The 22516-nt window shown below is 41.0% G+C and overlaps 2 protein-coding genes across 3 annotated transcripts in view; one reads left to right on the top strand and one right to left on the bottom strand.

The window, feature by feature from the left end:
- The window catches only part of LOC146560796 (sprouty-related, EVH1 domain-containing protein 2-like), a 36287-nt gene extending 20981 nt beyond the window's left edge, over positions 1-15306 (top strand). Inside the window, exons 5-7 of one of the 2 annotated variants that reach the window (XM_085296259.1) lie at positions 1952-2101; positions 2208-2694; positions 15209-15306. In XM_085296259.1, the coding sequence (XP_085152385.1) occupies positions 1952-2101; positions 2208-2694; positions 15209-15291 (720 nt within the window). In that variant the 3' untranslated portion in view covers positions 15292-15306. Of the gene's footprint in view, positions 1-1951; positions 2102-2207; positions 5870-15208 lie in introns of those variants that run through there. The other variant, XM_085296258.1, reaches the window with a different exon arrangement.
- On the bottom strand, positions 8845-22413 carry actr2b (actin related protein 2b). Its single transcript, XM_085296260.1, has 9 exons — positions 22257-22413; positions 20030-20140; positions 18170-18385; positions 17876-17948; positions 17083-17219; positions 16548-16697; positions 14480-14625; positions 13877-14009; positions 8845-10483 (listed from the first exon to the last, which is right to left on the bottom strand). The coding sequence occupies exons 1-9, from the start codon at positions 22302-22304 to the stop codon at positions 10313-10315; spliced, it is 1185 nt and encodes a 394-aa protein (XP_085152386.1). The 5' UTR covers positions 22305-22413; the 3' UTR covers positions 8845-10312.
- Between the last annotated feature and the right edge of the window lie 103 nt (positions 22414-22516).

Genomic DNA, 22516 nt, shown 5'->3' with positions numbered 1-22516 from the left:
CAGGTCCTGAGATCTGATAACAAGCTGAACAGGCTGCCCCCTCTTAGCCCGGGGGATATGGTGTCCAAATGAGCTACTCCTACTCTGCATCCTCCAAAATCCCAGTATGTGCAAAATGTCTTTGCACAGGACGGTTTTAAATCACCTCCCTGATGTTACCTGAAGTGTTCCTGAGCCTGTGAAGTGATTTCCACTTTAGACTCAAAGATCACAGCCGATTATTTTTGGTCTTGACCTTGTTTCTTTCATTCAGAGATTTCTCTGATATTCAGTGTTAATGATGATTAAATGCATAACTTCTGTTATTGAATGAGGTGTGAACTTCTCTTTATCTTGCCTTCTAGAAGTTCATTCACCAATCATGCCTTGATTGGCGTTTGTTCGTGTGGTTTCTTTTTGTGTTTGTTTTCTGTGATTTGTTTGTAAGCAATTCAGAAATTTTAATATATTGAATTGCACAATTATCTGTATTATGTAAGGACAGCATGCTAACAGCTGGAGTGGTAAGCATAGAGTTTTACATGTTAGAAATATTATCATTAGCATGTTGGCATGTTAGTGTAAGCATGTAAGCTCAAAGGCATGACCATTGCCTATACACATAATGTCGCCTCCAACGGTAGCAATTCTGGGTTCATTGCTTTGCTCAAGGACACTTTATTATATCTCCAAAATGACAAAAGTAGTTGCCATTAATAGAAAATTCCTTGCATCTACAGCCACCCCTCTCTAAGGCAGATCTAGCTTTTTGTATATCTGTCCAGTAATAGTTGAAGAGAAGTTGGATAGTTTGAATTAAAAAAAAAAAATCGAATCTAATTTGTGAAATAACATTTCTGGGAAAACATGTTGGAAATCTCACAGCTGTTGCAGATAGCTAAGAGAAGATGGTCAAGAAAAAGTAAGACATGCAAAAAATCGTTCTTGCCATTGACTTCTTGTGACCAGTCTTCCCCAAAGCAAGACAAAATGCAGAGGATACATTTCAAGCACAGCTTCTCAAACAGAAACACCTGCACCCTTTGCCCCGCGGCTAAACACATCTACAATACATGCACTCATATTACAATGCTGATATGATTAGACAAAAGGAGTCCTTGCCTATCAGCTGGTGGCTAACAGAGGCTGACCCCCATTGTGCATGTCTGAAATCGGCAGCGGTCTGACTGTCTTGTGTCTGGCCAGTGTTTGAGTTGGACTGGAGCCCTGATAGACTTTAGCGGAAAGGAGACGGGATACTGTTCACATGTGCACACACATGCGTGGAGAGGTGGAAAAGGGAGAAGGAAAGGTGGAATGTGGAGAAAGTGCGATTGAGGAAAGGAGGACAGGTTGACTGGGGAGAAGGAGATGATGTGTAGAGGCTTAAAAGGTGAGCCTGTGGATATGGTGTGTGTACAGTTTTTCTGCAGACTTTAAAAAAACATTTTAAAGGATGCTTCTGTTTCCACTTTTTTGGATTTAGGAATATTTTGTATCAGTCACTTGATCTTCATGAATGCTTAGGTTTCTTGTTTTCAGTCATTTTAAAAAAATGTTAATTTAATTGATTCCCTTTTACTTTTATTGTCAAATACCCAGTTCATATGAATATACAAGACAATATGTTCATACTGAGTCAGATAAGAGTTTTTGCTGTGAAAATATGTTAAAAAAATAAATTAAATCAAAGTGGTTAATTTAATTGTGATTTTAGGTGTGATGGTTCCTGCAATGTTTTCGTAAGTGATTCTTTGTGGCAGGTGTTGTTAGTAAAAGCTTAACTCGCATATAGCAGTCCAAAAGTGGATTGGAAAACAGAGCTCACACTTCCTGTTTTTCCAATCAGTGCTGCATGGAGGCTTCCTGTTTTTGTTTGTCCAATCAGGGTGTCCTCTCTCACTATTTGTTTGACGTGTGCAATCAGAAATCAGCTTTTCAGCCTGCATCCTGTGTTTGTTTGTCACCTCAGAATACCACAGACAGCTCATCCAACTCCTCCCAGAAACTGGAGACCTCTCTGCAGCCGCTCGAGTCCTCGCCCCTTCCCCAGAGACACAAGTGCCCGCTGGGATTTCGCCACGATCCCTATCGGCTCTCAGACCACTACTACTTGGACCAGGTGAGACAAACACGGCTAAGCTGTATCCATACATATTTTATACATATATTTTATGAGTGAATTACTGCCAGTGTTGTTTATGTTATATACTCTCTCTGTTGTTTAGCCATTGTCTCGGATTCCCCGCCATGTCACCTTCGAGGACGAGGAAATCGTCCGCATCAACCCTCGGGAGCGCAGCTGGGAGCGGCCCGCCGAGCGTCATCGTGGACGCCACTCAGATCGCTCCTGGCTCACCGGCTACGAGGACTACCGCCACACAACAGTGCGTGACAAATTCATCAACATGGACGACCCTGAGCCCAATGTCCACTTTGACAAGACAGAGGCGCAGAAGCACGACTACACGTACCCGCTGGCACCGGCCCTGTCGCCCTCAGACTCTGATCCCTCCCTTGGACCCTTAAACAGTAAGGGCCAAAACGTCTCGTATCGCCAGCAGTTCCCGTCTGTGGTGTCCAGTCAGCCTCGCTCCCTACTCCCGAGCTCCTCTTCATCCACCAATGGTGGGAAGGGGCAGAAGGATGACAGAATGGAGCGTGCTCAGTGTGAGCACTGCGGTGAGGCTTTTTACCTCTCCAGCAACCGGAGAGGTAGGTGCCAGGATGCTCCAGACCCGGTGCGCATGTGCATCCGACGGGTCAGCTGCATGTGGCTGGCAGACACCATGCTCTACCACTGCATGTCTGACCCAGAGGGGGACTACTCAGACGCCTGCTCCTGTGACGGGGGCGAGGGTAGCGGGGGAGGCTGTCTGGGCACGCGCTGGTTAGCCCTGTTTGGTTTGTCTTTGGTGGCGCCCTGCCTCTGCCTCTACCCACCTCTCCACGCTTGCCACCAGGTAGGGCTTGCATGCGGCTGCTGCGGAGGTCGACACAAGGCCCTGAGCTGAGCGGCCGTGCTTTGAAACCTCAGAGGGACACGACTCAAACCTAAACCCAATGCAAGGACAGGGAAAGGGAAGGATGGGGAAACGAACAGAAGGGACAAGTGGTCATGGCTGCTTACTCTCTTGCCTTGTTTTCTCTGGGTTTCTCTACAAATTCCAGACACTGAAATAAGCCAAAAAAGAAAAAAACTGCTGGTGCATTTTCTGAACGGCCTGGGAAGATAAGCTCCCCCTTACGGCAGACAGTTCTCTCAGCTCTCCACGTGGCCATTTGCTCTGTTTCTAGTGAGAGAGCACTCTTTTTCAGGGGGCCTTTTTTTTTTTTTTTTATAGCTGACCTATATGTCATGTATCACATATGCAGGTACTTTATATTGTTATATTTGTACACTGACTCGGCGTCAAAGAACTTGAATTGTTTCTTTGTCCTGTTTTTCATTCTCTCCTTTGATGTACGCGTGGCCATTTTGTTTATACTCTATTCCAATATCAGGCCCGCTCAGCTCAACTCCAGCAACACGAGACATCAAACACTACATCTCTTTGCGCATGTGTGTTAGTGTGCGCGTGTGTGTGCGTTGATGGTATATGTGCATGCTTGTGCGCCTAGGCCTTTTGTTGTCTGTACTGCAGCTTATAGTAAAGCTCATGTATATAGTCTACATAGCTCTCCACCATCAACGTCTTCTTTGTTCACCGAGGCAAACGTGGTACTCATCTTAATCTTCGTCTAATATCCCAAAGATTCAAGCTTTCATCCTATTTATTTTTCTCTCTTAAATTGATCCACCATCAAAAGGGTGCTGGGCTATGATTCATTCACTGAATGAGACGGTGCCTCAAGTCACGCTAGCATCCGCCCCTGCTCCTTTCAAACATTATTTCAAACAGTGCCTAAAATCGCCTGAACCGGGAACCCACTGAGTCTTATTCCAGTCAGATTTTGGCTCATTTTTACTTACAGTGCACTTGGAGTAGTGTGATTTTTTTTTTTTTTTTTTTTCTTTCTTGTTCTTTGCAGAACCTTAGCCAGCGGTCTGTGTTACATCAAGGACTGAAAAATCAATCCGATACCGTTTAAATTGGTGCCCATATGCCTTAAAATGTGGAGTCTCACTCGTCTCTTTTAAGATGTCTGCTATAGCGAAAAGTGTGAGCTTGGTTATGGCTCAATCAAGTCTCACCACATGTTCTTTGAAACTCCATTTAATCTATTTTTGTAATAAAAAAGAAACTCTTTTAAAAAAAGAGCATGTAAACTATGGATTTTAGTTTGCCAGCGAAGTACAATCACCTCTCCCCCGCCTGTCATTTATGTGCAAAAGCAAATGCCAAAACTCGTACAACTCTATTGAAAACATCCAAAATCACTCCCAAAAAAAATGAATAAAGGTAAAACATTAATGCTGACTTTTTAAAACATGGGACTTGTGGGTTTTTGGGTTTGTGTTTTTTCCACTATGTATGTCAGTTCAGCAATGTGACGAGTCTGATTTATAAAATTGTAAAGAAAAGTTTGACATTTTAGGAAGCACACACAGATAAGACGTGCAATAGCGTCTGTGTGATAAATAAAAATGTAACCTAGATGCGGGATGTGGTTAGCTTAGCTTTGCGTAAACACTGGAAGCAGTAGAAATGGCCTGTCTGGCTGTCTTAGAAGGCACCAGAAACCATCCATCAGAGGGTCTAAGTTGAATCCATAATGTCAAACTATTCCCTTAAGCGCAGAATGTGGTGTTTTAATCCAGAGATTAACTTGCTGAAACCACATGTGACACATGTATGTGCTGTTCTTCTCAGTCCTACAGCAGCACTCGTTCCCTTCAATCCCAGATCTGTTGTATCATCCTAAGCACAAAGAGAGTAAAGTCATGCTTGAATATGGCATGACTACATTTCAAAAAGAACAAAAAACGTTATAGTCAGTTCAGTTGTCGTGGTTTGTGATGCTGCAGCTGGCCCATCACGCCCTCACAATAAGAGTGCAACACTAAAAGTACAACCACTCCGGTGCTAGATGATTCATCTAAGCCTGGGTGATGGCAGCATTGAGGATCAGAACGCAAACACAATGAGATTTTTAAAAATAAAGAGACGCAGGACATCAGCAGGATCCCATCGGAAAAGATCAGGAGTCTGAAAAACGTGAAATTCTGGAAACAAACATCCATCCCTGATTGTTTTGCCAAGGAAATGTCACTTACTGTAGTCGAACTACAGAATGCCTGAGGATGTCCTTTTTCCTTCCCCAGTGGTATCTTTGTCATACATCCTGTCCTGTGTACCAGTTTGTATGTTGTTGGTGTGTGTGTTTGCGTGTTGGCGTATATTCCAGATCTGCTCATCCTTTTCTGCTCCTTGATCCAAAGCTACTGGGATCAGCTGAATATGCTATGACATATGGACACCTTCTGAGTAGATTCAGATGCTGTAATTGATCGATCAGGGGCAGGGGCCAATCAGATTGGAAAGAGTGTGCGTATGTGTGTCATCTTTTACCTCCATCTTGTTTGGTGTTCTCACATGCAGAGCCATTTACAAGTGCCTGAACGCATCCTCATTATCTCCTTGTGTATTTAAATTGAAAAATTTAAGAAACAACTCCCTGTATTGAATTAGACCCATTTTTTATGCTTAGTATTTTTACCTCTGTAAAAAAGAGCAAAAAATTATATTATATATATCAAGTGTATGTTGTACATTTTTATTTCTATTTTTTTTAAATAACTGTTTCTAACATGTACAATGGATGTAGTTCTTGCTTTTCAAGAAGGAACAGGAAGTACTTTGTAGATACTGAAGGGTGGCCAGGTTTGTGAGAAAAGTGAAATGTGTGTCTTACCTTCCGCCTCCAATAAAATGAGAGAAAACGATTTTTAAAAAAGAAGTCTACAGCTTTATTTTAGTCTTTCCTTGACGATCCCACAACAATCTTCTGTTGATATTGGAATGTAACCAGCTCATAACCAGTTGAGTCAAGTGTCCTATTGCAGTGCAGACTAACTCACCGATTGCAATATGCTGGCAGTCTGTCTACTTTTATAAAAAAAGATCGATCATTGACCGATCTGTCTGAGAGTGCTAACTCTGGGACAGACTCCAGTTGTTTCGAGACAGGCAAGCAAGCAACTGCACTCGCAATCAGAAGTGGTCCCCCAAAGGATAAGGATGTTGCACAGTCAACCTCTGAGCAACCAGATCTTCATGGAAACTACTTCTAAAACAGTCTCAGACAGCAAAATAATTCAGTCACTGGGCAGCCATTGATTTTTTCCTAGTGGCAAGGTGGTTGACGTCCTGTTTTTACTCATGAAACGATTAGCTATGAACAACTGAAACAGTTAGCTAATTACAATATACTGACTATACAAACTGTTATACTCAACCCATCAGTAAAAGTAGGAGATACGTTATTGTAACTGTAAGCACACATCAGTTATGCCATTACTGATAAGTTTGTAAAGTTATATATTTTTTTCATTTGTTCATACAGAAATCAGCAGTGTTAAAATCACCTGGAGGTTTAGAATTCAGTGGTATGCTTAAAAGTTTATCCATGTGGTTTTTACTTTGACATGTACCACCCACCTAGGAATCATTGCACATGAAGCACAGCCCCTCATTGCAACAGCCCTCCCCAATGGCCGTGGTCTCCCCAGTGTGCTCCAAAACAACAGTGACACTACAATGACCCTAAGTAGAGAGACGTGTCCCCTTAGCAGTTTTATCTCAACTTCAGGCAATCAAAAAAGTATGCTGAAGCAACTGTATCTTCAACTTTTAAATCCGTAACATCTCTGTTCAGTTTTAGACCTGATGCAGAAACAGGACGTGTTAACATGCTGCAAAGGTAACTGTTGAACAAAATATTTGTGGTAAGGAGAAAAAAGTTAAATCCTGCCTATCTTTGGGCATGGGACCACAGCCACCAATTCCAATAATAATACAAGAAATCTCCAAAGTCAGTAGGATTTATCCTCTGGTGAACCCTTCAAAAATAAGACCTGTATTTCTGTTTCTTTTTTGAGGTGGGTGGGGTTTGTGTAAAAAAACTGGCCTCAATTCCTGCTGCAGTGCAAGTCCAAGAAGATAGAGAAAGATTTAGAGAACAATGATTTATATTATTAGGTCCATCTTCCAGCATCTGAAAGAAATTGCTTAAATGTAGATCAAATATACTGAAAAATTCAATATAGGGTTATATGAAGTCCCTAAACAGTTTTAAATCGTGGTAGAACTTAGTGAGGTAATAGCTAACAGAAGAAGTTTGATGTAAGGAACCTAACACACAAACATCGTTATAAATCACTTTTCATGAAAAGAGAAAGGGTGATTTCACGAGGAGACCCAGAGGATTCAAAAAAATGTCAAAGCCACAAGTTTTTCCCTATGACTTTGAAACTTCTAAAAAGTTTTGCAACATATTTGATGAAAGAAAGCACAAAGAAAAACTGAGGCTAGTACAGCCTGTCTTATTCTCCTCAACATGTCTTCCAGGGGAGCTGCCTCCCTCCACAGGAGGAACATGTGATAGCCATCGAGGACGTCGAGCTGTTTCACTCAGGATGTCTCTGGAAAAGCATGTGGGCGATAATGATGGAGCAAGTGAGGGGAGGGGGAGGGAAAGAGAAAAGAGAAGAGAAAGAAGGTCCCTGAGGGCTTTTGGGGGCCTGCTAAGCAGCTCAACGGCTGCAAACAGCATCGCCGTCCACATGTGCAAGCATTTAAGATATCTGCTCGTGTAATGGGGTCAGCATGGCCCCTCTCTGGGTGCATGAGCACCGGCGCTCACTTCCCAGTGCAGTTTACAGGAATGGGTGGCCGTGGTCCCATGCCCAAAAATAGGCAGGATTTAACGTTTTTCCTTCCTTACCACAAAGATTTCGTTCAACAGTTAACTCGGGGAGTATTACCTTTGTAGCATTTTAACCTGTTCTGTTTTTGCATCAGGTCGAAAACTGCTTGATTCACTCAAACTGAACAGAGACGTTACAGATGTAAAGTTCGAAGAGATAGTTGCTTCAGCATACTTTTTTGATTGCCTGAACATGAGATAAAGGCTGCTGAGAGGAAATGTCTCTCTACTCCCACCCTGTGGATAATGCTTTGAAGAGAGAGTTTAGAGAGAATGTTTGGGCAGCAAAACTATAGGAAAACAAGTATTAAAGAAGAATTTTTTTATTAGTCTTAAATTGCTAAACAACGTTTATTCAGAAGCTGTTTGGGGGACCTTGAGTGCACCATTTAAAATGTGTAAAGTTCATGTTTTCATGTGGCGGATTTTTAACTCATTTCATAGCGAATACATATTCTGAAGTGACAGAAAATAAATTAAAAAAAAAAAAAAAAAAAAAAAAACCCACAATGAAATGCTCCACTACTTTTGCAAACATCCTTACGTGATGCCCTTTGTGCTCTGATGGGGAGGAAATTTCAAACGGCGCTCCTGAGGTAATAGTTCAGGGTTAAGAGGGAAGTGGCAAGAGTCGAGGGATTAAAATGGAACAAGGCCGGAAGAGTCTGGGTGCGATCTTTATTTCAGGCACGGAAAGAGAGCCTCTTCCTCTGGTGGCGCCAGTCCTCTGCCGCTGTTCCATTTCCTCTTCCTCCTTCGGGTCTGTGAGCAGAGGTCTCGTCCTCTTCTGTGGATGAGCCTCGGCCACCTACACCCTTCTCCTGTCATTGTACTTAATCAACCCATTTAATCTGCCCCCTACTCGCAAATATAGACTTCAAAAGATAAATATTTACAAATCAATGGTCAGGATTTCTTATTCCGAGCCATAAATTTGTGAAACAGAAGCTTCATGTGCCAAAAAAAGAAAAAAAGAAGGAACCTGTCACACAAACATCCTTATAAATCACTTTTCTTTATTTAAATCAGCGTTAGGCAGTTATGCTATGAACAACACAGGAAAGTAAAAACAAAAAACTGTGACAAAAAGAAAGACATTAAAACATGAGATCCAGTTAACATTAACTGCACTTGGCACTGGATAGACGTTCATGGAAAGAGGAGAAAAAAAATATACACATTTATCGTAATCAAAATAGAAGTGCCTCCAGTAATCATTAAGTCGACCGTTGGGAATGAAAGTCTGGAGAACTTAAATAAGCCGTATAATATACTGTTTTAATTTCCCAGCTTTGCGATGCTCCAGGTGTCCAAATTTAAACAGATCTCATCCTAAAACCTGCCACTGCTTTGGTGGATCTGGAGGAACACGATGAGTGAGGTACTATAGCGTCGATACAGTTTGAAATATTGCTATAACTGCTCACACCCATTCGTTCAACTTCTGATTTATAACCAGAGAGGAGGCAGAGGCCAAGCTGTCTGACGAGGAAAAAAAAAATACTAACCCTCCCCACACCCCATCACTGTGTCACCACCAACGAACCCCTAAAGTACCGTCACACACTCGATGTCAAGCTCAGGGGCTTTTAGTTTGTGTATTTGTCCCTTTATAAATCAACCATTAATTCTTCATAAAATAAGAAAACAAAACACATGGAGGACCTTCTGTTACTACAATACACTCCATTTACAATGGTAGCAGTGCACAGCAACAAAAGTCAATGAAAAAGAAAAGAGTCAAATTTAAAGATGGAAATCAAACTCATACATCCAACAAAAAAGGAAAAAAAGCAAAAACAAAGTAATCCCTCTCCCAGAAAAGAAAAGTCATGATATCATTTATAAAAACCGACATAAAAATGTGATCAGTTCTTGCTCACCCGGAAAAGATGCTCAAAGCGGCCCGTGGCTGTTTGTGGTGGACCCTGATTGTGACGTTACAGACGCTTACGAGTTGCTTAGAAACTTTGCATCATTTTATCTCCTCTACAGGTTTAACAAGGGAGGAAACTAAGCTTTCTGCTGAGGCTGGTCGGTTTACCCGACAAGTGTTAATTCACAACAAGCCTAATCTGCAGGTAAATATGCTGCATTGACAGCTCTTAACCTTCTCCCACCAGCACTCAGCAAGAATCAGTGGAAATCTGCAAAGATGGAATTGGTTTCTTGGGGCTTGCGAGGAAAAGTGTGAACCAATCCCAAACCAGGAGAGAATAGAGAGAGGCAGAGAGGCAGAGTGGAGAGAGAGAGGAGAGAGCGGGAAGGTGATGGCTGGATTCCCTGCGGTGTTTGAAGGGAATCAACGGCCGAAACAGAGAGGAACAGGGATAAATAGATATATACTCTGCGATGTGGGCAAGGGGTGGAAATGTGTGTGCATGTCGTGTATGTGTGTGTTTGTGTGTATATTCATGTGTGTGTGTGTGTGTGTGTCGTGTGGGTGTTCTGTCCGTCCAGTGCTTTATCTGACGGTCACTCCAAGTTTTTCCAGCACACGGACTCCTTTCTCCTGGTACTCCTCCCGGGTCAGCCAGAAGTTGTCCTTGTCCTTCATGATGTCGGCCAGCACGGCTCCACCCAGGAACACCATGTGCTTTCGCCTGGGAGGATCCTCAATCCGGATCTTAAATTTCTACAGGAAAAGAAACACAGAGGAGAATGATGAGTTGCCAATACTGCTCAAAGTTCCCAAAAGTCTACATGTTTTTCTAATCAATGTCAAGGAGATTTATATCAAAATTCGAGTGGTCTAAATCAGATAGAAACTAACTTGATACAAGCTTAAGATCAGAAGATAATTAAGATAATTAGGTATAATTATGATAATACTTTTTACTTAACTATCAGTTCTTCCTATGAATTCATGGCTACCCAACTCTTGACACAATGAGCTCCTTGGCTTCAGATGGCGTGAGCTCTCTTAATAAAAATAGTTTAACCACAGTCCGCTGTCGAAGCAGCCTCATGTTAAGTTTATACACATACACCGCCTCCAGACAGCCGGCAAGGCAAGCAAGCAAAAAAAAAAAAAAAAAAAAAAAAAAAAAAAAGAACGAAAAGAAAAGAAAAGAAAAGAAATACAAGCATTTTTTGCTGATTTCCACAGTTGTCCACTTTTTAACATTGAGAAAGAACAACTGGAGTTGAGCTACAGAAAATATTTCATGTGGTTCAGACAACAGGAGCTGCTTAAGTTAGAGACTACAGGAGGCAGGACACACGATGTCCTCTTGCTAGCATTAAATGCACTTAAATATTAGTTGAGCTTTTTGCACACTGGCGTGATCTGATATCTGACAGGGCCTCTGTACTGGACAACTGGCAGGATAAGGACCAGCTAATACATGACCAGCATGGTGGTGGATAACTGCACTCTCACATGCACCTCGGCCAGAAAAGTGTTAAACAGGCCAAGACTTTCCTCAAGACCTAGCGGGATTTTTTCAAATAAATTAAAAAAAAAACAAAACAAAAACAAAACAAACACCAAATGTTTGAAGGAGCTTCTATCGAAAACATGCTGAATTCAATTTTTTACAGTCTAAACCAACAGCAAACTTGAGAACTGCGCCATAGTAGGATTGGACAGCTTGGTTTAGCCAGGTGTAACTAACATGTTTTTTTTGTGACATTTAAAATATAAAACACATTTAAGTGTGTTTAAACCTTCCGAGGAGCTTCCGCTTGCAAAAAACCACAAGAATAAATTGAAAATTGGAAAATCAACCCGTGTTCACTCGCAAGTTTACTGTTAACAAATAACAGTAACGTGAATTTGAAGCGCTAGCTTGCAGGGCACCTCTGTAGTCCATCACATACATACATGTGATTAATAACTGAGGTCGATTTTTTTTTTTTAAATGAGCAAAAACTGTTATGACCTATGAGACATTAGGAAACATTTGGAGCCAGTATGTGACCAGTCAAATTTACAGTGCCTGTAACTGGGAGGCTCTTCATTTAAAGGCTCTTGACAGGTGACTGGATGAGGCCTCTGTCTATCACAGGCTAATGTGGGTATTAACAGAACACGACAGTGAGGTTCAGGAACTGAAAATCCCATTTATATTCTCCATAGGGATTTGATTATGAGCCATAATGTTATAATCATCTAAAGTAGATTTACTATGAGCTACACTGTGAAATGATGGTTTCTACTCCTGCACCAACCACAAATCTACAACATATCAACCTTGTTTTAACAAAAATAAAGAAGTAGTGAATAACTGAAACGGCAACATCTATGACTGAAGGAGGTCACTGTTGTCATGGAAATGTTAGTGTGAAACTGTAGAAAGACATTAAACAACACCATTATTAATTATAGAAACATTTTACTACCTTGTTCGTGTTTTTACATTTCTTATTTGGTATATGGATTAAAGAATTCAAAACAAGGCTACATGGCTACAGAGAGAGCACAAACAAAGAATAACCTGGAGACTGTACACCACTACAACACGTAGACTTTTACTGCAGCTAAAACACACAGCTGCCACAAGAAGCTGACTGGTCCGACCAACAAATGCTAAGCTTTTAGTCTAATAAAATGGATCCTGTTATCTGCATTTGTCTCAGGAGTTTTCCAGCTCCTGAGGGAAATATAGGAAGAAAGCTGCCTGCATGGAATCGATGCGACTGAGAGCTCAGAGACAGACGTGAAAACAATAAACTTTCTATCATAAGACCAAAACAATCAGGTGACAGGCAGTAAAATGCTGCTTTAAGACCCAGCAGGAATCACAGCGTGAGCTGATAACTCTGTGGTTTTATCACGACAACTGAGACCTTGCAAATTACAGAGTCATCTGATCAATTGATAATCAAAAACACAGACCAATGCTGCTTTAAAGCGACCTCATGACAGCTGTGGTCAGATTCACAGGCAGTCCAATTTGTGTTTTCAGCACAGAAAAATGATAACACAAACATCTCCTTCAGCACAATCTACTTCTGTGTGGCATGTTTAAACACTCATATTTTCACCAAATAGGGCAAAGGATGCTGCTTCTGTTTGTTGCTCACGGGACTGGCTGTCTAAACGTACTAACAAACTTGTAAAGGTGCAAGCTACACAAGGAGGTGGTGTATTTGCCATATTCTAGCAGGAAAACAAGTGCTAGCAAGACTGACTGTGGTTTAGTTAACGCTAGAGTTAAAACTGACATTCAACAAAGCAGTTTCTTTCTAGCAAAAACTCATCAGCATCTTTTTAGTTCTGAAGAGTTTTCATAAAGGGGAAAAAAACCTATCATTGGATTCCCACACTAACTTTGCAGACTTCAATTCCAAAAAAAAAAAAAAAAAAAAAAAAAAAAATGAGACAATCTGGGAAAATTGGGGTCGATTGCAGTTGCAGGCAGAAAAGTAAAGCACATAATGATGTGTTCTTTAAACCTATGAGTCATCTGCTGAGCTTTGTTTATAAAATACTTCTGTTTAAAATCATCTGTGTCTTTGGGATACCGACATGAAAAGGTAGAAATATTTTACCAAAACAAATATTTGTCACTATGAAGTTAACTGCACGCTTGTTTAAATTAAAGGAGTGTCTGGCCTCTGGCACTACCTTGTGGTAGTTTGTCTACACTGCACTAAAAAATTCATAAAGCCAGTCTTGTGCTTGAAACGGGCAAGGTTCAGACATGATAGCTGCATGCGGTTTAAGTTCAAGGTGTGTGAAAACACAGCGAGATGTCATTTACATCCTTGAGAAACATGTTCCCTGTGCTTCATTCTGGCACTTCAATGCTCTCTAACATGTGGGAAAAGCCGTACTGAAGATCTTTAACAAAATGTGAGAATCAGGGGAAATGTTTTACTTCAAACCAGAGGCCAGATGCAGACTTCTATGTTCCTTTCTATAACTAGAGCACTCTTTAAAAATCACACTGGATAGATCTAATGAGCTAAAATCAATGTCCCAGTTTTTCAAAGTGACAATCATACTGTGAATCATATTTGAGCAGTTTTTGCTCACAGTCAGTACTACATGTCACTTTATAGGAGAGGGCTGGTTTCTCACCGAAAGCTTGTCCACATCTCCCTTGAGCACACGCTCCAGGTACAGCTGCTTGAGCTCCCTCTCCAGCCGAGATGGCAGGCCGGGGTACATGGTAGATCCGCCTGAGAGAACGATGTGCTTGTAGAACTCAGGCCTGATGACAGGAAGGCAGAAAAGGGTGAAAGCAGGAAAAGGCACATTTACTCATTTTAAGTCAGCAAATGCTGGAAAATGTACTTTCCAAACAGATCTTCAGTGACTTCAAGAGAGTAAAAATAAATTATTGAACTTAAGCAGCAAAGGATCAGTCATACTTAGTTGACTTGCAAGTGTTTACATTTTTCCCCTTGTTCCATTCTTTTAAAGACTCATGATCAATTTTCAAACTTTCCATACTGAACTCTAGACTTCACAAAATATTTAGTTTTAAGTCTAAAAGCCTCCATTGCTTAAGCGAAAGCTGTGATCAGCTGACATTGCCATTTGACATCCATCCATCTATCTATTGCTTGCCAAAACGTCTGCCTCTGCTGAAACTTCCTAATGCTGTGGAAACACTGAGTCACCCTCAGGAAAGCTTTTTATTGATAGTGGAGTATACATGTGCCCTTTTGTTGGCCTCACCTGGTGTCTATGTCAGCTGCTTGGATGGTGTTGAAGAGTAGCTCGGCCACTCCAACGCCCTCCACGTTGATGAGGTGGGGCTGGAACAGAGCCTCAGGGGCCTCAAACCGCTCTCCTCCCACCTTGATCACACGGCCATCTGGCAGCTGGAGTTGTGTGGGAGGATGAGAAAAAAAAAAAAGCAAAGAGGGGGAGAAAAAAAAAAAATATATGACACTAATGAAGAGGTAAGATTTAATGTACAAGAGTGCCCAAGGGTGTGAAACTCTACAGTGAGAATCATGATTTAAACTGAAAGGAAGGTTTAACTTCTCAAAAGAAAAGAAAATCCTACCAGACTGGTGACACTGTACAGCAAGTTAGAGCACGGAGAGTGCTGGCCTCAAACTGACTATAGTGAATGCATGTGACTATAAAAAGGCTTCATTCAGCCAAGGGCAGTGGGAGGAAACAGAGCCTAGCCACTGCCGCAAAGTGGCTGCACAGGAAATGATGTAACGCGCAATTCAGGACCTTTCGGCCACAGGTACATTGCCCTCCTTGTTTCGGCACACAAAACCATACTTACACATACATGTTCACGCACCTATTCACCTACACGCACACAGTCGCCTACACTAACCCAAACACACATGGTCAGAGCGCACTGAGACACAACATGTGCTCGGAAAGGCGTGCAGTAACACAGACACCAGGACTAACGTTTGGATTCTGTGGTTCTCTCTGCAGGGAAATGGACCTCGGAAAGAAAAGCAAGCCTGACGGAGGAGCACTGCACCCCCATATGTCTGAGTCTCAGAGAAAACTGTTAGTCAGTAGCATGGTCCTGTACCAAAGCTGCCAACTGCACCAACAGTGGGCATGTGGTAGTCTACTTAGCTCAGTGCTGAAACAGATTTAGTTACCCCATTAGTTTTGATTATTTCAAAATACTGCCACTTTTGAATAACAAATCCTTTGGGAGGGATTCTGTCTGCACCGGTGCTATTTTAGGCAGAAATATGAAACTTGTGCACATGTGGAGTGCGTAAAAAGAACTCATTTTAAAGGAAAAAAGTAAACAAAACAAACAAAACAAAAAAAACGTGCAACCCCTCAGGGCTGGAAATTTGCTGACTTGTAAAAACATTCAACCTAAATAAAATAGATGTTTAACATGCCAAAAATATACATTTCAGAATTTCAATCGGTTTTTGCACATTGGTACCTGTGATGGGTAGGGCTGCTTGGTTACCGTGACAATTATTTAATAAATATAATACTCAAGGTTTGGAAAAATTATGGATTTAAACTTGTTTTTTGATGAAAAAAAAAAATTACAATTTTTTTTAATATTTAGTTTTTATTTAAAGCTTCTTTTGACTGCTCCCTTATTCACAAGGTGTCATGACAGGATATATCTGCATATTTGATTTGGCACAGACTTTTACCCCGGACACCCTCCCAGCAATTTTTGCCTCTTCTGAGTCTTGAACTGGAGACCTTTTGTGCGTTAGACAAATGTGTTAACCACTACAAAACAGAACCAGATTTTATTCATTTGTTTATTATCATCATTGCAATTTGTAATTTTAGTGTTTGTTTTCACGGGTTGTGTGTTTTTGGGAGTGGAGTCGAAGTCTTGTTGTTTAAATTTGCTGGATAAATGAAAGTGATATGACTCACTGAGAGCCAAAATTGGAATAAAAATTTAAAAAGATTCAATGCACAGAGCTGCTGACTCGTATACTTGAGTTAATGACTATTAATGTATGTAGATTTTTGTTATTGTTATTTTACTGCATTTTTGTTATATAAAGCTCGGCTTCTTGAGTGACTAATGCACACAATGCCCATGTGAGGGCACCAATCATTTTTAACGCCCTTTTTATGCAAGCTGCAGTGTTTTGATAACACTTTCCAAAACGGCACACCCTAAAATCTTTTATTGGCGTTCATAAGGCAACTGTACCGACCAGCTTGGGATTAACATCAAACATGTGGATCAGTTCTCTCACAATGTCACACCAAATGTAACTGCATTTGTCAGTGACTTATTACTGTTAAGAATAAACATGCGAGTGTCTACCGTGTATGATTCCACCAGCACGGTGGTCTCGAGCGCCAACTTCTGCTCCTGTTCGATGTTGTAGCCTACATAGCACAGCTTCTCCTTCATCATGCGCACCGTCTCAAAGTCTGCAGAGTGGTTGAAGGCATAACCCCTCAACAGTAACAACTGCACATGGAGAATGAGAAAGAGGTCAGGGAATAGGGAAGGAAAAGCAGAATAAAATGAGACTCTTTGGCTCACTTAATGTAATCTCCTAATATATCAAGTTGCACTGGAGGAGCTTTTCTAAATTAAGATCTTCCCATTAAGTTGCAAACAAAGAATCTGATGACATATGCAAGACTTCACACACAAAAAAAGACTAAACTGTGACATATTTTTATACGCTGCAAAACATATTCAAACTTGTGCATTCAGCAGCACATTTTGGAAGTCGGATGTTAGAATGGAGTTCTCACAGAACCTGCTATTTAAAGATTAATCTAAGAATATTTTGCCAAATCTCCACCTCACGTAGAAACACTTTGATGACATTATTCAAACTGGATACCTTGATGAGGTAGCGGGTGATGTCCCTGCCTGCGATGTCCAGACGTCTTGTCAGGTGGGGCAGACTGAAGCCCTCATACACAGGACAAATGTGCGTGACACCATCACCTGAGTCCACCACCACACCAGTGAGAAGGCCTGAAACACAAACACACTCTACAGTTAATAACCTGCAATTCTATCAAGCAAGGAGAATTTTATCCAGAGTGTGCTTGCAGCTGCTGATTACTGCTGGCTGGGTAAACACACACACACAAAAACTGCTGCAATAACACAGCTAATGTAACAGTTACCTACTTATAACTGCTACTGAGCAGTTATAAGTAGGTAATTGCTTATTTTAAAAAAAAAAAATCTGATAAAAATAGTAGAATACTAGACAGACCTCACGCAAAGCTGTGTTTGCACAACATATCAGCTGATGTCAGAAGTACTGATAAATGTTTTGGCACAAATATGATTGTGTTAGTCTGTAAGAACAAACATTTTGACCAAGAAGTGTTTGTGTGGTAGCTAAATACTGCTACACAAAAACTTCCACAACTAACTTTAACAGCGGTCTTGTTTCTAAGTTTAATGACGTAAATAGTAATCAAGAAAATAGTACAATACGTTTTATAACTGTCCGCTTGAAGGGCCTATAATTGCACTTTAGGGCTAAAATTAATTTCTAGATGAGGCAGTTTAAGGAAGCAGAAGAACAAGTCTAAAATGTCTGTGACATGAAAGCTGTGTTATGAAACAGAAAAAGGTTAGTGTCCGTTTTGACTAAACATGTATGTAAAGGCCTCTACCTTGGGCATACAGTGTCAGCACAGCCTGAATAGCAATGTAGACTCCTGCAAACTGGTAGGTCTCAAACATCACCTGTGGTAGAGGACAGGAAGTACAACTGTTGAGAAACTTGACACACTACAGCAGGCAACGTGGGTGCAAAATTATTTCTGTAGCGTAATGCAGAAGTAGCACACAATGAAGTCATTTCACGGAGGATTAACCAAACTGCAACTTCTGCTATGCTTTAAAAATCAATTTCCCCCCGAAAGACTGCAAGATGCTGCCTCTGATAATGACAATTTTAATGTTACCTCGATGATTTTCTCACGGTTCTTAGTGGGGTTCATGGGGGGCTCGGTCAGCAGAATCTTGCAGTTGCGGGAGTCGATGTTGAGCTTCTCTGGGCCAAAGGTGTAGTCCCACAAGTGCTTCATGTCATCCCAGTTCCTGACAATGCCGTTCTCCATTGGATAATTGACCTCGAGCATGGAGCGCAGCTCACTAGCCTCATCCCCCACCATCAGGTCCTGCAGGAAATTTAACAGAGATAAATATTTAAAAATAGTGCAGCAGAGCCCTCAGGATTGTGGAGCCCACTGTGGAACAATCAGAGTCACTGAGCAAAAGGATGAGTATATAGCCTCGGTCTGGAAATTAAACTCAGTCATCTCATTTGCCTACTTGCCACCTGAAAACTTCTGTCATGTGACAACAAAAGCATTCATGTAGCACTTTGACTTAAAACGCAATTACCCACCATGCACAACAAGGCATCATTTTCCATGCATATACACCTGGAAACACTTTCCTTTAGCTACAGTACACCACTCGTTTAAGCCACATTCAACTATCTGCATGCAAGGCACCCCGGCAAAATGTAAACAACTGTTGGGTTAGAGCTCAGTGTTAGCCACACAGTCAAGCATCTCACGTTCCACTTGGAGACATCAAAAGCCTACTGAAGGCAGCCATTTTATGGGTTCATCCTGTGCTCTTTGGCATTAATGAGTACCAGTCACAGGCATCGCCTCCATGTGGTGTCATTAAAGAAAAAAGAAAGAAAGAAGGGGGGAAAAAAGGAAAGAAAAACAGATGTGTTTCCATCTCCACCACAGCTGTCTGCCATGCATCCTCAAGTATGGGCACTTCCTCTATACTTAGAATAAAGAATAATTATTTTTCATATTGGACATTAATCAATTAAAATATGCTGACTGCTTCAAAATGGCTGGGAAAATAGATACATATGATACATACAGATACAGAAAAATCTAATCTTTGGCACACATTGCTCTGGGTGACATTTTAAGTTGTTTTCAACTGAAAAGTGCTTCAGGATTGGTGGGAGGGTAGCTGTCAGGATGCAGCAGGAGATCAGAGACTTTGACAGTGGAACCGGTCCAAAATCTCTTTTAGCACTCCATCGATAACAGCTGGCCTATGATTCACTGCAGCTATTTCTGCTAACACTCTCAGCCTGGAGAAAAAAAAAAACTGCTGTGGATTGGCCTTACCAGCCAGCAATACCCAGCTTAGGACCCAAAATCAAAAGGTAATGAGGATGTACAAAAATGTGATCAGAATGAGTGATGAAAAAATAAATTCATGAAACACACTGGACAAAACAAAAGAAAAACTCAATCAAACAAGAGGCTTAATTTTTAATTTCATTATATGACTCAGCTCTCTATAGCAAGCAAGAATCAGAAGCACACACCAACCTAAACTTACCATTTTCTGGACATTCTACTTCACCAGGAGAGGAACAAAACATGGAGGAAGAGGAGGCAGATATATATAAAAAAAATGAACAAACAAAAGTGGAAAGGACAAGGAGAAAGGTAGAGATAGGCACCATGCCAAAATAATGTGAAGCTGTCAAGACATTTACACCGCTGCTGTCTTGCCTGCTAAAATAAAAGGACCTGCTAGTTTTGATGTGGGCTGGTGTTCAAAGCATTTTTCAGAAATTCATTAGGGTGCCAACTCTTACAACAGTCTATCTTGACTGTCTATTACTTTGACACTGTGCTTATATAAGAGACTGACTTTATTCTGTAATGTATATTTCACATCTTGATTTTTTTTCTCTCCTGTTTTCAACTTATATTTTTGTCCGATGACCCATTTCCTTGAGGGGGAAAAAATGCATAAGCAGGAACAGTCTGTACCTTGATCTCAATGTTTCCCACTTTGGCTGTAGAGCGAATGATGGGTCTCCCAACAAGTGCAGGGAAGATGTGCTCTGGGAAGTTGGAGCCTGCATAGCCGCACTTGACAAACTACAATAGAGAGACAAAAAGGAAAGAAAACCAGAGCACAGAGGAAGTGATTAGAAAATACTGATAAGATCAATTCTAGAACAGAGCTTGAAAACATTACTATCATCCTATTGATAACAAAGACCCCAATTACCATTCAGAATGAGCATGTTTGATGACGATGCACGTTTCATGTACTGCATGTCTAAATGTGGTCAGTTCCTGCATTAATTAACTAAAAAAAAACTAATTTAACTAAAACTAATTTCCTTTTTAATGCAAAAAACAAACAAAGATATTTAACATTAATATTCTGCATCTGTGATTTTCACATTTATACAATGAAAACCCCTCTGTGTTATTACCAACAAATAAAATATTATTAGAACCATTTGTAAAAATCAATTTTGTGAGAGCTACAAAGACTATCATTTACACCAAATGGAGATATAGACAATTTGCTGTTCTTTGCGCTCAGCTAGAATAGTTGCACGAGCTCAGATAACCAAAGACCAGGAAAAGATAGCATCAGGGGTGCACTGGTGTACGATTACCTCTAAAATATCAGCCGCAAATACCGTTACAGGAAGTTGTTTTAGCTCTAATTAAAATATTTGGCTGTTTTCTGATTCTACACACCCTTTTTTTGCACCAGTTTAATTTGCTTTGAACCAACTATAAAAACATTTTTTGCATCAATACACAGCACAAAATGTAACCAAGTAACAAGGGATGCAAACATGCAATTTGGAAACCGTTATGGTAAAATTCATTGAAAGACTATCAAGAGTAAACTAAACAATAAATAGTCTAAACTTTTTTCTGCATGGGAAAAAGAAAAGAAAAGAAAACGCATTTGCATTGGACTGTGAAAAAGCATGCAACAACGCTCTTAACAAATCTGCTCGTGACATATACGGCTGTGGTTCAGACTCGTCTCACTTCCTCTTGACTTCTCAGTTCAACTCTGACACAGGGCTGTTTTTTCCCTCTGTTTCACAGAAAGCTCTTGAAAGACTCACAACTCAAAAGAGCCTTATTAGTCAGTAACATGCTGAGCCAACATCCTCTTTGACTGCTGACGTTTAGACAAGGAAGCCTGCACACCCCAAAAGAAACAGTGCTACCTGTGTGTGTGCAATAAGCAATTTAGAAGCATAAACAAAGCTCAGTAAAGTTTATATTAAATGCTTGATGGCGCACAAGCTGAGTATTTTATTAAGAGCGAGTACAGCTATAAGGAAATACAGCAGTATATCATTCATGTTGATAATTACTATTGGGGACGAAAAGACCACAAAAATGTTTCTGATGTAGTGCAAATATGAGCAGCTTTTTGGATGGTGGTTACTTTCCTTTGTGGTGGGGGCTCTTTCGCAATGTTTCATTTTACACACCCATAACTTCCGAGTGTTTAGCCCCCAATTTTAATCAATAAGTACATGTAAACACACAGCCGACGTGCAGATCCAAAGATACGTGCAGAAATACACCTGCTGAGGTCTTTCCGGACTCCTTACTAATGGATGCTTGGGTTAAATTTTTAATGAGCGAAGTTAGTGTAAGCTGCGGAATGAGAAAACGTAAAGGTGGTTCCTCAATTCACCTGACACGGCCTAGCTAGCATTACACCTAGCCGACACTGAGTGAAAAAACATGTAGCTCCGGTCCTTGGAAAGCAAACCCCGACTACAGCATGGAAAGAATGAATCTGCAAATTCCGTGTGGTTTGCCGAACAAATCGCTGAAATGACTGACGTAGCTGCCAGACAGCAGAAACCAGACAGCCAGCTGTTAAAAGCTAACTAGAAAGGCTAGCTCGGTTAGCTTACTAACCGGTGGTTGCACCTAGGACGTTAACTATTAATTAAGGGAGTTATGCAGGAGGGAGCAATACAACTAGAGATTTTAATTAAATTTTATCCGTGCATTTCCATCCAATCCGCGGGCCGTTTCCGCATCAGGACTGGATGAATGAAAATTAGCAGGCTAACTGGCTAGCTACACACCCAGTTAACGCTAGCTAGCTTGGACGGTGACAGACCCACTTCCTGTTTCAGCAAATCAGTCGACATAACGGCTCCTTTTAGAGCAAGACTCGAGCTGGTAACACGCCGAGCTAAAACGGTAAGCTTACCCCGGTCCCATTGTCGCAGACCACCACTTTCCTTCCCTGGCTGTCCATTATGTAAAAGCCCAGTTGCTGCTGAACCTCCCTCAACTTTCTTCGGCAAAGCCGGAAGGAAGACACACCAACCCGGCCGAAAGGAGGAAGGGAAGGGTGCTCATCCGGTGTGTTCAAATGACATACATTCTCTTCTTCATCTTTGAATTCGTCCCATAAAACCCGTTTTATTTATTTATTTCAACTTTTATTTTATTTTTTTTAATTTCATA

The sequence above is a fragment of the Mchenga conophoros genome, linkage group LG13, assembly GCF_057382185.1.
Source record: "Mchenga conophoros isolate Kocher_MC1m ecotype Shallow Benthic linkage group LG13, M_conophoros_male_GT1.1, whole genome shotgun sequence".
Taxonomy (NCBI): Eukaryota; Metazoa; Chordata; class Actinopteri; order Cichliformes; family Cichlidae; genus Mchenga; species Mchenga conophoros.
The sequence above is the reverse complement of the archived record's forward strand: the minus strand, read 5'-3'. Positions and strand labels throughout refer to the sequence as shown.